We start from the raw sequence: 18,217 nt of genomic DNA on the forward strand, positions 1-18,217 counted from the left end.
CTGAAAATGAAAACCTATGACCTGGAAATTCTACCCCATCCCAAGCACACTAAGACACACTGCATTAGTGGTGAGGGAGAAATGCTTCCCGTGTATTTAGTGGAACTCTGTGAGACAGTTTGTGCACTGGGGGTTTCATGCCAGGCTGCAGGCTGGGGTTTTAGTCATGGCAGGTTGCCCCACCTCTTCCTGCACACATATGGGGGAGCATTTGGCCTGGTGTACCTCATCCACCCCTGATTTGTGCTCCTGCATGGGAGCTTGGGCTGTGAAATTCCCAGTGCATAAACGGTCTGAGAGCTGCCATCCTCATAAAGACAGTGGACAAGCTCCCACCCATGGTATCCAGCAGGAGTTAAGTAATGTTACCAACTCCAGGTTGATAGACTTTGGAAGTGGAGCCTGCATGTGCATCTTGAAAAAGTGAATCTACCCTGTAAACAGATTGCACATGTGTTTCCTTTAACATGTGAACTGACAGCCTACTTCTGTTCTGCAATCTGAGCAAAACATTACAGAGGGAAACCACCGGGATGCTTCCATGTGCCTCCATGGCCTGCTCACTTGCCCTCTGCACATGGACTTTGTCTGTTTGCCTTGTCCTGCCTTACATTATTCTTCTATTCATCTTATCAAGGGCCAAACAACATGATATCTTTGGGGGCAAGTAGGGGCCAGGTTGAAGTGAGTCTGGAATATTCCATATTATAGCTGGAATGCCCCTGCCCGGGCACAAGTGATCCCTCCCACACAGATCCTGTGTTCTCCATCACTGCTGCAGCTGGCATGGTTGGGCAACAGCATGACAGTCACCAAGAAAACATGTGACACCAGTTCTCTAAGGAGTCACTGAAAGCCCTACAGCTTTACAGTAGACTTTCTGATCATTATTACAGAGAACTGACATTGTTTCCAGGCTTCCCCCACAAGTGACTGCATGGTGTTGCCAACTGGGTTTCCCCAGGTCTCTCCTACCTAGTGGCATATAAGAACCAACTCCTTCAGTAATATCAGGCTCTTTCAGCCTCACCTCCCTCACAAGGTGTCTGTTGTGGGGAGAGGAAAGTGAAGGGGATTGTAAGCCGCTTGAGACTCCTTCGGGTAGAGAAAAGTGGCATATAAGAACCAACTCTTCTTCTTCTGCTTCTTCTTGACCCAGATAGAGGTGAGAAGCAAGACTGATGGGGGAACTGAGCAACGCTTTTGAAAGACGGAAAGAAGATATGCTAAAGTCACCTGTTTTAGTCACATTATCATCGAACCGCATATAACCACTGGGTCTCAGTCCCACTGCTGTGGTGTGTGTCAGGCTGCGGCTGATGGTTCTTGCTCATAACCTGTGGAGCATTCCTTCTAAGTGGTGGACAAACCTTGTTGATGTTTTCAAAAATCTGAAACTGGGCTTAGAAATAAAAAAAATGGAACATATACCTTCCTATTTGCTGTTGTAGGATCATGGCGTTGGAACAGCCCTTCGAGACCAGCCCCTGCTCAGGGCAGGACAGCGACAGCTAAAGCCTCCAATGGATGGCAGTCCATCCTCATTCCATGAAGACCTCTGGTGGACTTCCCACCGCTTGATCCTGCCATCATGTTTCCAACCACCTCTGAGAGTTAGAAATCAGCTTTCTTAAATGGAAAGCTGCTGTAGGTTTCAGGGTTAATTGCCAATTAACAGCTCATCTTTGCTTGTGGACCAAACAATAATCACCTTTCATGATCAGTGACTTACCCACAAATGTGTGTTATTAGTGGCACCTTCCCACATTGGCTGACTGCACTACACTCAGCTGTATAATATGGGACCCATCTGAAACACCCTGCACGCTCAATGTGCAGCCTGCTTTCTCTTGCCTATCTGCTCTACAGGAAAGTTATGATGGTTGTTCATTTAGTCTGAGAAAGTGTGCATGCACTCAAAAGCTCACGCCTTGAATAAATCTTTGTTAGTCTTAAAGGTGCTATCGGACTCTATTTTTATTGTGCTACTTCAGACCGACACGGCTACCCACTTGAATCTGCACTACAGTTAGTGCACCAGGAGAGAAGCAAAAATCATGTGTGTATGTTGGGGGTCTCCTTTTCCCATAGGACCATTCCGCAGAGATAACATGAAGTAAATCAGACAGATAGCTTGTGTTGAACTGTTGCAAGGACAAGCAGGGAACTAGGGTGAGCATCATCAATGAATGGGAATAAAGGCCCAATTATACATCTTACACATGTAAAACTCCATGGGGAAAGCCTCTTGTAATGTGTTCTGGGATAGAGAAATAGTAGGGAGGGAGAGGTTACTTTATGAGCCCTCTTTCTTATCTCATCACTGCCTCTCTGCTCCCAATTGTACATCCCAAAGCAGTTTTTTCCAGACGGGATACCACAATGTAGATTTTCATTCAATGTGTATTTTGGTTTGGAGATATTCTGAAAGAAAACCTCTAAATTGGACCTGTATTGATGTGGCCTAACAGCCAGCGTGCAGCACGCAACATCGCATGTTAAACCTTTCCCCCGACTACCGTACTTCAGGCTTCAGGTGGTCCAATGCGCACACAAATTAAAAACAAAACTTCCTGCTCACAGAAAACCAGATTCAGGGAGATTAATTCCAACCTAAACATTTCCCTGAAAAGCTCATTTTCTATATGCCTGGATTTTATTATGCTTGATGGGTCGTGCACAACTAGTTCCCTCCCATGTGCCGGAGCATCTTTTTGATTCTGTTTGTGCCACATGTTCATGTTGTTTAGTGGAAGAGAAACTGAACATAAATTCTAGCCAATGTGGGTTTGACATGCACATCATAGATTGATTTGGGCACCTGAAGAGGTTTTAATTTGAATACAAACACACAGGGTGTTAAATGGCTTCTTCTAGCATAACATTTGTCCTTGAAAGGACGAATCCTTCAAGCCATCCCATGATGGTGTACCAAAGCTCAGAAAAAAAATTCCAGACACAAGCAGAACCTGCCAGGATCTTGGTCAACGAATTAAATCTAGAAATATTGTGTGGCCATTCAGTTGTCAACTAGCCTTTCATTACATGCACTCTCACTTCACAAAGGAAGAACACAAATGCTAAATATTGTGGTGAGCTTTTGGTGTGCAGTCAGGTGTGCATAGCTGTTCCAGTGCCCAGTGTTTGGCACCAAGACTGGAGTTTCAACCAAGGAAAAAATACAGCACTTGTTCAAACACCAGATTCTCATCATCAGACTCCAAATAGTTCAGGGAAGATCATAACTCATATTTTGGATCTTTCTTCCTGATGAGCTACATACAGCCCATTTGTGGTTGGTCGATGACTCTCCTGTGCTCTCACTGACACTAAAAGAAATATGGAGAGGGGAATGGTCATGTAAATCCTCAGGTTTCAAATCTGCTCCTTAAAAACATGTCTTTCCAATACTGAAAATCTCCTAGAAATTGTATTAATGCAAATTTTTCTCCCAGCTACGTTTTAGATATTTTAGGGAGAGGGGGCGTGGACATGGAGTTCTAAAATCAACGAGTGTGTTATTGCATAAGCATTCAAGTCAATAGAGAAGTGTGTGTGTGTGTGTTCCTGTATATGTGTGTGTTGGCTCCCTTTCATACTCAATCGAAGCCTGTACATCACAGAGGGCATTGGTTTACTTACACCGAAGAGAGAAAAGCATATAAGGGGAGGGTATTCAAGGGACTGTGAGGAAGGAGCTTTGCTCTAAGTGATTATAGTGCTGTGGTGACCTTCAGCAGAGGGGCACCTCAACTGGGACAAGGTCTTTGTGTGTGTGTGTGTGTGCGTGTGTGTGTGTTTATAGGGGGGGGACAATTATCCACCCATTCTACAAGCTGAGGTCCACCACGATATGCTTGTACACCAATGTGTTTCCTTTGAAGCTGGGTGCCAGCAGGATATCCATGCCCTCCAGAGGCATTGAGTGGAATGCTCGTGGAGCTTGGACGGAGAGCTCCTGAAACTTGACAAACTTCTGCTTCGCTTCATCCCAAAGGTAGATGTGGGTGAAGGAGAAGTCACTGCCCAGGGCCAAATACTGGTGTTGAGAGACACGAAAAGGCTCCATAACCATGGAACCTCGGGAGGGCAAGGTCTGCAGCTCTGTGAATCGCAGCCCCTCCCATTTGACCACTTTGGAGTCCCCGATGTAGCGGCTCAAGCACAGATAGTTGTCCCTCCTGATCCGGAAATGCTTCACCATCTGTACATCCATCACTTCTGCCACGTCGCCCAGGTGGACAAACTGTTTCTGTGAGCGGTTCCACTGGTAGATAATGGGCACCTGGGAGCTGCTGGAGACGATGAGGCGGGGCTTGCCCTCTATTTCCACGTACTCCACATCAGTGTCTCGGTGCCAGGAGTGCAGGTCCTGGTGGGAATAGAAGCCATTCTGGTTCCAGCGGTAGAGGCTGGTGGAGCCAGCTTTGGAGCTATCAGCGATGACAAAGAACCACTCGCCCTCAATCTGGAAGGCCTCAATGTCATTGGGCTTCCGGATCTTCTGGCTGTCAATGTCTTGGATCTTGATGAACTTGTCAATGTTGGTGTCCCAGCGGTAGATATAGGAGCCACCAAAGAGCTGGGCTACCACAACATACAGCTGGGACTCAGCCACAATCGGCTTGCAGCAGACGGCTGAATGAGCTGTAACGGAGGAATTGAGAAGAGTCAGCAGACAAAAGGAAATTGGCCTGAACTCAGCATTGTATCTTAGGCAGGCACACTTTCTGACAATCAGGATGGCCAGTTTAGGCTTCCTCTTTTAAAGCATGTCACCCGCTTTTATTTACATTAGGCACAAAAAATGGAGCCTTGGAATCGATTTGGAATAGAAGGGATGAGTCCTGGCAAGTTTGTAATGAAAGGCAGTAATGAAATATCACTTCAGTGTGTGCATGTTGGCCAGTGAGGGCAGGCAAGTGAATGGCTCCAGGGTAAATTACTATCAGTCAATGAAGTACAGCAAAGGACTAATATGGTCACATATCTAATAGACAATTACGGACCCCTGGGCAGATTAAAAAATACACAGAGGCCACCTTAGGATAACCTTCAAGTCTGTCGTTTGTCCACTTAGGTGACATGATTCATAGACTGCCATGTTAGGCACAATGCTGGCACACCAACTCTTTGACTCTTGCAAGGTATATAACCATTTTGTCTGGAGCCAGCTCTGCCTGAGCCCCGCCCCCTGTACTTCCCATCTGCCTTCAGTGGAGCCATCAGTGGGTACAGGAGAAGCAGTCCTTCTACCTGACCCTTAACGGTTATGTATTTCCCAGGCCCTACTCTTCCTGGTATTGATCTTGAGGCTTTACTCCTCTATAGAAGCAGGAAAGATTTTCCTATTATCTCTCACTCCCACTCCATCTTTACCTGGGATGCGGTCAAAGTCGCGCAGCTTGCGCTCGACATAGTCCCACTTGAGGATGGTACAGCTGCTGGAGCTTGGCTGGGCCAAAGCCACGTAGAGGTCGCTAGCATAGACAAAGGGCTCAGCAGACACCGATTGGAAGGGCAGGACCTGGTGCACCACAAAGTCTGATAAGGGAAAGATGCCAAGAAACAAAATGAAGTCATGCATCCCAACAAGCCAATGGCTTCCTGGTCCCTGGAGCTTAAAATACAACTGCCCACATGAGTGCTGAACATGATGGCCAACTCTCTTCAGCTGTGTTGTATAAGACAATTATGTTGGACAGAGGCCAGTATAACCATTCAAGCCATGTAGCGCCAATCAACTCACCAACACTACAATGCTCTCCTTTTTCTACCTCGGAAATATTGTGATGGGGAAAGTTTCAGCCATTGAATTCCTTTCTGTTTCACAGGTGTTAGAGGCTGCCAGGAAAAGGTGACAACCTGACCTCTTTCTCAGAAGCCCTTTTAAGAAAATGCCTGTATGTTTTTAAAATGCCTCTTAAACACATGTGGACTTGTTTCAAGAAAGAAAGAAATGCTTCCCGCCTCTAAATACTTCCCTGTTTCTTATCCTGCTCTATCCCTTCTGCTTCTCCCCATCCTCTTGCCCCATAATCTACACACATTCCAGCTGTTGCAACCTGTAGTGATGCAATCAAAATCCTTGAGTGGAAGGTCCCGGATCTTTTGCCCTTGGTACTGAGGGGGGCTGCCACAGAAGACGGCGGGCACAGAGGTGTTAGAGTTTTCCATCCACTCCACTAACCACTTGATCTTGCAGTCACAGGTCAAGGAATTGCCTCGGAGATCTCTGTTGGGGAGAGACAATTCAAGAACCTTCATTGGAGGACTGGGAATTCTTCCCTTCAGTTCTAAAGAAAAAAGTTGAACTGTCTCGGAGTTTTCTCTAAATGTAGAAACAATGCTTAACCTCTGGCTGGAGAGGAGTGGGAAATTGGAATTGGCCATTAGTATGTCACTGGTCTATCAACTGTATTTTGAGTGCGTGACCATATCTGGGTTGGGCTGAGGCTTTAGGTGCTGCTGTTTTGGTATCTATCTGGTTCCCAGCAGAGGATATTGCAATTGTGAGGATTCATTAATCTGCACTGATCTAAATGAATTCTATTGCTGTTCCTTGCCAGACTGGTCCTACAGCACATTCACAGGCAGGCCTCTCTGACTGCTCTGAGAAATTAACTCATTACCATTTATGTCACAAGCTCTAGAACAGGGGTGGCCAAACTGTGGCTCTCTAGGTGTCCGTGGACTACAATTCCCATGAGATCCTGCCAGCATCAGCGGCTCATGGGAACTGTAGATTATGGACAACTGAAGACCCACAGTTTGGCCACTCCTCTAGGAGAAAAGAGGGATCACCCCAATCTGGTGAGCTTTACATAGTCCCTCTCACATATACAAAACGATACTGCTCTTGCTTTTGTAGGGGTTTGGACATCTCATCTTCTGATCGATGCTCTTGCTTAATGTCCTTGCATACAAAAAGTCTAGTGTAAATCTACTTGTGTCACAGTATATAGTAAGTACCTTTTTGAAAAGCAAGTATCTGAATTGTAACACGTGGGACACAATCTAGTTCAAAGGTAAGCACTATTGTTGATTTAAGCCACAAAATTAGCCATGAAATTAATTCATCATGAAATTCATTAATTCATTAATTCATGGAATTAATTCAGCATTGAAATTAATTGTTCCAAGTTTTAATTTATAATTCCACTTGTTTTACCTTCTTCTGTTTTCCCCAGGACCTTGTATCACATTACTTAATTGCAGAACATTTATAGGTCAATAGTTTTGGGGTGAAATTGCATAATTTGCCCTGAGTCTGAGGAGTAAAGCATTTTACAGCCATGGAAGATGAAGCTCATCTGGGCGTGGTCTTCCCATTCTAAAGGCCAATTTCTAGTGACAAGGCATGGGGGAACCTTACAAGTCACTTAGGATGTCCAAAGGCTTCAAGAGGTCTCTGGGCAGCGTCTGCAGATTGTTGTGGGCCAAAGATCTGAAATAAAGAAAGGAGAGCAGGATTGGGCTGAATGTTTGTCCATTTACATTTTCACTTTCATGGCTGAAGTTGTTCTTTGTGAGACAGAAGGTGGAAATATCCCCACAAACTCCCCAAAAGGTGCAAACATTTGCCATTTCCCAAAGCTGTTTGTGGCCATCATCTCCCCTATCCACCTCCCCTATCCACTGCTGCTGCTGATGTCACCCACTTGGCAATCAGACTGTAAATGTGATCTCAATGCTACATAGCCAATCAGATTCATCACGGAGGGCAAACCTAGCTCATGAAGAGGGCACACAGTGAGCAAGCACCTTTTCATGCAGATTCCAAATTCACAAAAACACGCTCTCCCCTTTCAGCTCAGTCTGAGGAGAAGTGTTGTCATCACAAAACAAGGAGCAAGGGCTTAATTTGCATCGTCTCTTAAAGGCATCAGACTATGTGGGGCTACTATGAGATTTACTTAACACATTTGTAACCCATTAATCATAGCCATAAGAGCTGGACTGCAACTCAGGTGGGACTATGCAAGATAAAGGAAACTAGTCGAGAATGCTTCGTTTCTATTCTAGGGGAATCACCAATGGGCCCTATTTAGCTTCTCCCACGGACAGGCATGGTTGTCCAAGGCCTCTCTTGGTGCACCACTGTGGCAAATGCCAACCCAGCGCTCCACACTGATCTTGGATGGCCCGTAGCAAAGCACAGGGACAGTCGGCAGCTCAGGGGCCTTGGCAATCTGCAGGCCTCCCCTTCCTCCAGGCATAACCCATACTAGAGAAGGAGAGGAAGAAGAGCTGCATTTTGCACGATGTAAACCACTGCAAGACCTATTGGGGAGTGGCGGTATACAGATGGATGGATGGATGGATGGATGGATGGATGGATGGATGGATGGATGGATGGATGGATGGATAGATGGATAGATGGATAGATGGATAGATGGATAGATGGATAGATGGATGGATGGATGGATGGATAGATGGATAGATGGATTGATGGATTGATGGATTTTTCACTACCCACAGGAGTCTCAAAGCAGCCTTCTCTTCCTTCCCCGACAACACACACCCTGTGAGGTAGGTGAGGTTGAGAGAGCTCTGAAAGAACTGTGACTGGCCCATGGTCACCCAGCTGGCTGCATGTGGTGGAGGAATGAGGAATCACAGACAGTTCTCTAGATTAGAAACTGCCGCTTTTAACCACGACACCACGCAGGCTCTCATTGTGCAGGTGGTTTACAACAACGGAATGACAAGCATGAGGGAGGGAGCTTCTTAATTTTCCTGATCATCACATGCGAATGAGGACTCCGCCCCTTAGTTTATGCTCCTGGCCCACATGGGGTCTGTTTACGTGCCAGCACTAACTCACAGGTGTGTCAGGGATTTGAGCCCTCGGAAGGTGTTTTTTGACAGAGTCCGGATGTCATTGTTCTCGATGAACCTGAGGACGAAGAACAAAACGCAGTCTTACCACTCTGTGCCTCAATGCTGATTGAGGAAGGACCTCTTTCCTTCCACGTGAGTCACACAGAAGGGTCCCCGCTGCCTATAGGCCAACTCTTTCCTGGCAGGACTCCCAGACCCTTTTGGCAGCATTCCCTCGGCCACCTTTCTGGCACACTCTCCCTTGCACCTGTCCCTACCTCACCCTCGGATGTGCCCTGCCACCTTCTTCCCCCTCTTCCTTGGTCTCCTAGGCCAGGGGTAGTGAACCTGTGCTCCTCCAGATGTCCATGGACTACAATTCCCATGAGCCCCTGCCAGCGAATGCTGGCAGGGGCTCATGGGAATTGTAGTCCATGGACATCTGGAGGACCACAGGTTGACTACCCCTGTCCTAGGCCACTGCTGCATCCTTCCCCCCCCCAGATAAATGGCTATCTTGAGGCATAAGTGGTAGTGAAAATTAGCAATGCCCGAAAGCCTTTTCAAAGTGCTCCTAGCAGTCTTAACAGCCATCGGACATCTATCTCATCCCCCCTAAACGTAGCTCAGCCTGGCAACAGATCCCTGTTCCTACCCTTAGCAGAGTATAACTGATCTTTTAGCCCTGGCAGCAGCATCTGAGCCACTTAGCAACCCTCCCTGCCCAGCCGTCCATCCCTATCAGCTTTGCACCCGTTTGGCCCCTTCCCCTTTCCGTCCTGATTGGACGCTAGATAAAGGCTCCCTGTGGTCCATACAGGTATTGCAGGTGCGGGAGTCCCACGAAGGCATTGTCCCCAATCAGGGAGAACTTGTTGGAGTTCAGCAGCCTGCAAAGGAAAAGAGAGAGCAGAGGCTAAAGTTGGGGACACCAGATGCAAAAGGGATTGCTGACCACCCAGATTGTGCTCGTGTTTTGTTTAAAGTTTCCTTTGAAACAATCAAGGCGCTTTACGACAACCGAGTGCTGTAGTTAGAACCAAACTGAGCTAAGCTGGCAGGAGCGCATGGTGATCGTAGTCCATGGACATCTGGAGAGCCACAGTTTGACCACCCCTGCAAAAGTATAATACACTCAGCAAAATGTTCTCCTAAAAATACTGCCTTATGTGAAAGGGTGCCAACCTCCTGGTGAGGCCTGGAGATCTCTCACTATTACAATTGATCTCCAGTGAAAATGGCAGCTTCGGAGGGTGGACTTGATGGCCTCCCTATGCTCCGCCCCCTCCAAATCCCGAGGTAACCCAGAGCCAGCAACCCCAACTTACACATTTCTGGGAAGGTCATTATAGAGTACAGCAGATCTGACAGTCCAGAGAGGACTGCTGAGCAGAGCACAGTGGGGCTTACTTTTGAGTAAAATTGCTTGCCATGAGGCTGCAATACCTAGAGCAGGGGTAGTCAACCTGTGGTCCTCCAGAGATGTTCATGGACTACAATTACCCTGCCAGCATTTGCTCCACAGGTTGACTACCCCTGACCTAGAGCCTTTGGAGTCTAGCATTCTTTAGTATCCATTTCTTTCCATTCTAACCTAGGGTCGTTTCAGGAAGCCAGAGCCATCTAGAAGCTCAGGTGAAGCAAAGGCTCGCTCCCGTTTGGAACGGAGCTAAAATCTTGCCATTTCTTATTCAATCTGGCAACTCGGCATTTTTGCAAAACTAACAGATTTGCAGAGGAGTTGCCTTGCAATGAACTTTGCTGTACTCAAGCAAATGAAACTTACGGAAATGCCAGGATAAAAGAAAAAGCTTATACAAAGTACACTCTTAAAGTGAGCGCTTACAATAAGCAGAAACTGATTTTTAATTTAATAATAATAATGTTTCCGACTCCAACTGGGTGAATGGAATGATTGGCACCCTAATACCAGGAAGAGTGGGCACTATAGGAGTCTTTTTTGACCCACTAGGAGGGGATCTAGTCTCCCTTCCCTTCCTCTCTTACTATTGCTGGCCAGCAAAAGCAGCCCGAGAAAGAATGATCCTTTCCATCAGCCGTTGCGGCCTGCCCCGTGAAGCGACTCCACTAGCAAGACCAGATGTGGGCTAATTCACCAACCCTCCACCCCAAGAACGCCCCAGTGAGAGCAGGGAACGTACAGGAACTGCAGAAATGGAAGGTGAGCAAAGGCGCCTTCTTTGATTTCGCTGAAGGCTGCGTTGATCAGTGTCCTGAAGGAGAGAAGGAGAAGGTAAGAGAGACACAAGGGGGAGAGGAGGAGATTTATCCTATCATTTGAACATCAAAAACGTTGGAGCAGAAGGGCTGAGATCTGAAACTTCCTTGAGCCAAAATACGGTGGCCTGATAAGGGAAAAAATGTGTTAAGGACAAAGTTTGCATGGTGCAGCACAGAACACTAGTGTGATGGGATAGGATATAGATGTAACCCACAAAATTGTTTCTTTGGCAGCTTAAGTCATACAAAGAATGCCAGGCTGTATAGTTTGGTCCAGGTACAAGGGAATATTCAAAACTTTCTATCACACTTTGAACTCTACTGGTTGCTCTGTTTAAGTCCCTAGTGCCGATGCTCCTATTGTGACATTAGGATGTCAGGATGGCCCAGGAACAGGTTGAACTGAGCACCCTTGCACAACATTCGTCTCAGACCCAGCCAACAGTTGGCATGATGGCTATCAGCTTGTCTGTCGCTTCCTCCCTGCAGCTGGTTGGACCAAAGCCAGCACAGTGAGGCAGGCAAAGGTGAGAGCAGTCCTGGAGACCAAGACCAGCTTGGTGTAATGGTTAATGACAGTGGACTCTCACCTGGAGAACTGATTCCCCCCTCTTCTTCCTACAGGCAGCCAGCTGGGTGACTGGGGATGAGTCACAAATCTGTTAGAACTGTTCCTGTAGAGCAGTTCTGTCAGAGTTCTCTCAGCTTCACTTACCTCACAGGGTGACTATTGTAGAGAGAGGAAGGGAAGACAATTGTAAGCCGCTTTGAGACTCCTTTGGTCAGTGAAAGGCAGAGTATAAAAACCAGCTCTTCTTCTTTTAAGGGGGCTTGGCTCAATTTGCTCCCAGAACTGCAGACCAGTGGGAAATTTCCTAGGAAGTATCTGCCCTTGAATTGGAATGATACTGCAATCACAAACTCAACAAGAATGTTATCTATGACACACAATGCTGAGGATAAAGGCATGCTGAGGTCCAAAACTGTCAAGTTTAAAAGACCACCCCATGGCATTACCCCCAAAAGTGTCAATTTAGTTGCTTTTAGTTGTTATTTAGAGGTCTGTCATAATCTGAGTCTCTGTTTTACTTGCTTGCACATTGATCCTGTGGTAGAAGTGGAGACAACAATCTCCTAACAGTATTCTTAGCACTTAACTATACTACCCTCAGAACTCTCTGAGGAAAGTTCTGGGTGCTAAAGTGGTATAAAAGTGCTGTAAGAGCCTAGTATTGATACGGGCCTCAGATTTGAATGTAAGCCACTTTAAGACTCTACCCAAAGGAGTCTCAAAGCAGCTTACATTCGCCTCCCCTTTCCTCTCCCCACAACAGACACCCTGTGAGGGAGGTGAGGCTGGATCAGCCCTGATATTACTGCTCGGTCAGAACAGCTTGATCAGTGCCGTGGCGAGCCCGAGGTCACCCAGCTGGCTGCATGTGGGGGAAAGAGGAATCAAACCCGGCTCACCAGCTTAGAAGTCCGCACTCCTAACCACTACACCTTGTACCTTACTGTAAATTGCCACAAGCTGGCCGGGCTGAGAGTGGTGGTCTATAAATCAAATAATAAATAAAGTAAAAATAAAGTGTCCTCAGATCCACATCACCTCCACCTCCATCCTATCTGTCTGAGAACAGTGCACACTCTGTCTCACTCATGTACATGCACACACACACGGTTTGCTCTTGAGCATGGCTAGGAAATTTCACCTACCACACAATCCCCTGCGGGGGCAGGAGGAGGTTATGTATTTACAGATCTCTCCATTTGCTGTGATTAATGAGGGCTAGCTGGAGAAGGGCTCAGAAACCACTTAAACAAATCAATGCGGGCATCAACATTGGCCAGCGGACAGATCACGCCAGCACAATTGGGGAGAAAGCAAACAGCAAGAACTGCCAGAAAACCCAAAATTCTGGATAGGAGGAGTGGAGGGGATCCGTCTTTCACGGGATTTGCTACCTACAGGGAGGTATAATTCATTTTGTGGTCTCCCGCAAAGGCTGGAGGTTTGCTGTCTCCTGTGCTGGAGACTAAACGCATCTTGTTTATCTTTTAAAAGTGTTGAACTGAAAAAGGCTGCATCCCTGCATCCCTCCTCCAATGCTGTGCAGATGCTGAAAAGCCGTTGTTGCCAATTTCCAGGTGGAGCCTGAGGATCTCCTGGGATGGATCATAACTGATTTCCAGACTACGGAGATCAGTTCCCCTGAAGCAAATGGCAGCTTTGCGAAGTCAACTTTATGGCATTGCATCTCTGCGGTGTCCTTTGACAGTGTCCACGTTCCTTCTCCTTTCTCTGCCCTGCATAATTTCTCCAGCCAACTTTGTGGGATGCAAAAGGTGACAGGAGGACAGTGGGGTGGTGGTCTAGCTCCATCCTGTGTAGTAGCTGCAGAGCAAATGGAGAAGAGTGCCTGAGTTCTCTGCTAAGCTCCGTCTTCGTGGAGATGGTGGGCAGCTGGAAGCTATTTCACCACCATAAGGAGCTGGGCACCAGCAGAAATGAAAGGGCTTCCCTCTACAAGAAATGAAATATTAGAAGAGCCAAAAGATGTCTGGTAGAGGTGAAAGTGCAGGATTGCCAGCTCTGGTTTGGGGGGGGGGGAATGGAGATTTTGGATGTAGAGCCTGAGGAAAGGGGAGCGGGGAGGTACTTCAATGGGACATAATGCCAATAGAGTCCACCCTTGAAAGCGGCCGTTTTCTCTGGGAGATCTACAGCTACCACCTGGAGATTGGCAACCATACAGAGAAGGTAGAAGGCTGATTTATGCTACCTCTATCCCAGCTGGGAATGCCTACCCTGCCTTCATAGTGCCTGCCCCATCCAGAATTATTTCTTTCATATTCACACACAAACACACTCTCCAGCACAGGGACACAAAATCCCCTGAACACAGACTTCAGGACTCCCTAGTATTCGCACCAGCTGGATTTGCCCATTTGCGGTGACTTGCATAGGCACTAAAGGCCATTCACCTTCTTGGTTGCATTTAAGCAATTACACCACTATCTGCAAGTTTCTTTGGCCCTACAAAGAGTGAAGTCTTCGTTTTTTATTGTGAATGTTTAATTTAACTGAAATTTTTTAAAAAAAGAGTATAGGGAAGATTCAGGGACCCTCATGGCACCCATTTTGTGGTGGCTCCCATTCTCTTTTCTCAGAATCCCAAACATGCCCAGAGGGATCAACAGGGGCAGCAAACCCTTTAGCATACTGTCACTGAGACTGGCCGACCATATGCCTGTTTCTCCAATAGGGACTGGCAAAGGCCACGGGCTATAAGCAATAAACAGAACTCAAACTCAATCGATTATTTTATTATATGCAGAGAGACCATTTTTAAAATGGGAAAGCTTTAAAAACTATGGGCCCCATAGATGTAGTTTGAACGGGTGCAGTTGGACATTCTACCGTCTCCACTTATTGCCTTGCTCAGATTCATGCTTAAAATAAGCACCTAGAGCCCCAATGGAGAAAATAGTATTAAATTTCTGGAAAAGGGGAAAATATTTTTACTCTGCCAGACTTAGGAACTTTGGCATCTGATTGACAAATTTCCCTTGGATCTCCTCTGATTCCTCGTTCTCCATCCTTGAAGCCACTTCTTAACCCAAATTTTCAGACAAGCTTGTGGTCAGAATTAGGTTGTTGCAACTCCTCTAAGGCATCCATAGACTCACAAATATACCAGGATTTCCAGCCCCACACCACAAACCTTCCCTTTTGTGTACTTATACACATGCGCACACACCCATGATTCCTCTCTGCCCATTGGTGTTTATCCACTACATGGGAACCTCTATATATGCATATTCACATGCTCAGTGATGCAGTAAGAAGTACTTAGAAATGTACATGGCACTTGTGTTCAAGGCACTTCACATAGACTGTTTATGCACTGGAGGTTTCATGCCAGGCTGCAGGCTGGAGTTTTAGTCAGGGCAGGTTGCCCCACCTCTTCCTGCACCCACATTTGGCCCAGTGCACCTCATCTTCCCCCGATTTGTACTCCTGCATGGGAGCTGGGGCAGTAAAGTTCCCAGTGCATAAACGGTCATAGACACTTTCAAAAAGCCCCTATATAACAGACTTCTAAAATAGGCCAGTTTTGTTCTCTCCACCATTATAGGGGGGCTGGGGCTGAGGCTGAGTCCACAGCAGCAAACGTAAAGTCTACCCAAAGCCAGGATGCAACCCAGATATTTGCAGGTTTGTTCTGAACAACTGAAGACAGACAGTCATGATTAAGAGATGTGTCAGCGCTCTGACCCAGCCATTGCTCTCTGCAGAGCAAGCGCTCTGCTCCTTTCCCCCCTGTCCTGCTGTCATCACGGACTAACTGATATCCAGACATGTGTGGACCAGCAAATATAGCCCCAGCATTCCCGGGCCACCTCACATGCTCCAACTCTCACAGATGGCCCTTTCCCCCTGCAAGCTCTGTAATCAACACTCCCTTTCCCTAGGAGCAAATCAGCCATTACCCAACAGCAGAGTAACTTCTGAAAACAAGCTTCCACATGACACGCCGATGCTCAAGACTGAAACTCCAGCCGATGTGGTGGGTCTTCTTGCCCGCCCCACCTCAGCCTCACCGCACTTCTCCAGCAGCTGGCCCCAAACACAACCATCAACACCCTCAACGATCTGACCTCGGCTAGAGTGACCACGTCACTTCGTAGCCAAACAGCGATCTAGAAACACCACCAACACCACCCCCACACCACCCGTGCACACACACATGCAGACATATCCCCTAGTTTGTCTCTGCTATCGACTTTCAGATTAGCCACTTACAGTGAAATGACGTCTCGGGGCAGATTCTTGGGTATGCTCTTTGAGTCCACGCAGAAGGCAGTGTCTCTCGTGCAAGAACAGCTGGCGGGACAAGGGGGTGGTCTCGGGGCTCTCCGGGAGGAAGCAGGGAGCCAGAAACAGGCCAGGCCCAGCAGGCAGAAGAGAAGAAGAGACCCCCTTGGGGAGGTGTTCCCCGATGGCTGCAGCTCAGTCATGGCCTTTTCCTGGCCTCTCTCTCTCCTCTCCCGATGAAGAACAGCCCCCTCCAACTCCGTGCAGAGTTTCCCCTGGGAAAACCAGCGGTTGTAGCTGCTGATGCTGACACTGCAGCCACCAAACAGGATGCTCTTTCGACTTCTCTCTTTCCTCCTCCTCCTCTGTGTGTTTTCAGGCTGCCGCTGAAGCCAGACTGGCAAGCTGCAGGATACGGCAGCCTTGTGCGTGGGGTGGAGGGGGGGGAGGCAGAGCAACTGGCTTCGGAGGGATGGGGGAGAATGAGAGCATTGCTATGGATGCAGCCCTGCCATGGGGATTGTCACTAAGGGGGTGGGGAAGAAACAAGAGGCAGGCTGCGTACGGAGCAGTATATAAACAGCTCAGAAGAGCTGTAGCCGTCAGAAGCGGTCCAAGGTGCCTTATCCAGCTGCTAACAGATGCAAGTGTCAGGACTGTAGAGGCCTTGAAAAATTAAGACCCTGCTTTGAAAGCAGGGGGTAGATTCTACTTGAAAGCCCTTCACATTTTAAAGAAAGTTTTTAGCGGGTCTCCAAAGGCCTGTGAAGAGGGGATGGAGTATAACTCCTAGAGGAGCTTCATAGTCCAGGGCTGGCCACTACCAGAGCCTTCACCAGGGGTTCCCTCAAAAAACGTTCATGTGGGTTTATCAGCCACAGGCAACAGTTATATAAAAGGGAGACAGTTCCTCAGGTACGCTGGTACCCAGCCATTCAGGAATTCAAAGATCGAAGCCAGCACACTTCACTGGCTCAGCAAAGTGGTGACCACGGCATGAGTGTTACATGCTTATTGCAAATAAGGCCTTATTAACATTCTGGCTTCATGTTTTGCGCCAGCCGAAGTTTCTGGTCTGTCTTTCAAGGCAGTCTCATGTACAGCATGTCACAATAGTGCCTCCTGGATGTTATAAAAGTGTGTGCAACTGTGGCCAGGTCTGACTTCTCCAGGAGCAACCATAGCTGCTGTCTAAAAGGTCTAAGCCAACAACAAAATATTCCTAAGCCACTTCTGCTACCTGAATGTGTTGAGTCAGAGAAGAATCTAGAAGCACTGCTCTTTCAAGAAGATGGTTACTCCATTCAGAGAAGGAATAATCAGGGATCAGATTTACCCAACTTAGGGTTGCCAGCTCCAGGTTGGGAATCTTTTGGAGATTTGGGGGTGGAGCCTTAAGAGGCAAGGTTTGGGCAGGGATGTGACCTCAGCAGGGATAGAATGCCATGGACTCCACCCTCTAAGGCAACCATTTTCTCCAGAAGAACTATCATCTGGGAGATCTCTGGATTCCACCTGGAGATTGGCAACCTTAGTTTATGGGCTCCACAAGGTTCTAGATTGTTCCCTGTACTGTTCACCATCTACACCGAAACTGCTGGGAAAGATCATCTGAAGACCTGGAGCAAGTGGTCCTATGTACACAGATGGCACACACAACTCTGACGCTGAGACTTTATCTAGGTAAAAGAGAAATTGTGTGAAATTGGAGTAAGGTTGCCTGTCCTCCACTCTTTGCACTGGTTTGTCTGTCCCTAATAAGGATCCCAGAGTGGGCTAAGTGCCTCGGTGCAGAGATGCTCTATAGTGCTTGGTGTCTCTGCGATATCCAGCCCCTTCTATGCATAAACACACCAAAACAATGAGCATTGTGTCAGTCCGAGATAAACAATATTGCACAAAGGCCAATGACAGGCGCCATCCTTGCATCTCGCCCTGCTGCTGCTCCCCCATCCCTCCCTGCCCCCCCCCCCCAGCCTTTTGTGCTGCCTCATCTCTTTCGTCCCCAGTGATCCTCGCAGGGCCAAGTGGCTGTCAAATAATTTATGGCACACGAGCTGCCTGCGAGAGCTGAGTATGGCACGGTCACAAACAACTCTCGTTCCAGGCACAGCTGAGTTCCAGACAACAAAAGGCAAAGGGTGTGAAGACCAGCTTGGTGGAGGCCCGGGATGGTCACGAGCAAACAAGACGAGGGGCCTACCAAGGAGAACGGGACTTGTGCCATCCTCTGCAGGGGGGAGAACATGCACATCCCAGGGAGGACACAGCAGGGAGAGACTACCCAGACGGACAGCTGCCTCAAAGGGCATCTCTGTCCCATGCAACCCTCCT

At 47.6% G+C, this 18,217-nt stretch overlaps 1 protein-coding gene across 1 annotated transcript; it reads right to left on the reverse strand.

Annotated features, from left to right (window-relative positions):
* Nucleotides 1-2,812: 2,812 nt before the first annotated feature.
* On the reverse strand, nt 2,813-16,384 carry LGI3 (leucine rich repeat LGI family member 3). The gene is made up of 8 exons (XM_077305557.1): nt 15,872-16,384; nt 10,986-11,057; nt 9,642-9,713; nt 8,828-8,899; nt 7,376-7,447; nt 6,066-6,235; nt 5,380-5,544; nt 2,813-4,647 (listed from the first exon to the last, which is right to left on the reverse strand). Exons 1-8 carry the CDS (start codon nt 16,084-16,086, stop codon nt 3,830-3,832), a joined length of 1,656 nt encoding a protein of 551 aa, XP_077161672.1. The 5' UTR covers nt 16,087-16,384; the 3' UTR covers nt 2,813-3,829.
* Between the last annotated feature and the right edge of the window lie 1,833 nt (nt 16,385-18,217).

This window comes from Paroedura picta, chromosome 12 (assembly GCF_049243985.1).
Source record: "Paroedura picta isolate Pp20150507F chromosome 12, Ppicta_v3.0, whole genome shotgun sequence".
Taxonomy (NCBI): Eukaryota; Metazoa; Chordata; class Lepidosauria; order Squamata; family Gekkonidae; genus Paroedura; species Paroedura picta.

What these genes read in the sequence shown, in the direction of transcription:
- LGI3 (XM_077305557.1), bottom strand. Translation starts at nt 16,086, where the DNA reads ATGACTGAGCTGCAGCCATCGGGGAACACCTCCCCAAGGGGGTCTCTT. An exon ending in CTTCCATTTCTGCAGTTCCT is followed by an intron (nt 9,714 to 10,985) that starts GTACGTTCCCTG and finishes TTTCCTTTGCAG; the next exon opens with GCTGCTGAACTCCAACAAGT. An exon ending in CGACTTTGACCGCATCCCAG is followed by an intron (nt 4,648 to 5,379) that starts GTAAAGATGGAG and finishes CCTCCGTTACAG; the next exon opens with CTCATTCAGCCGTCTGCTGC.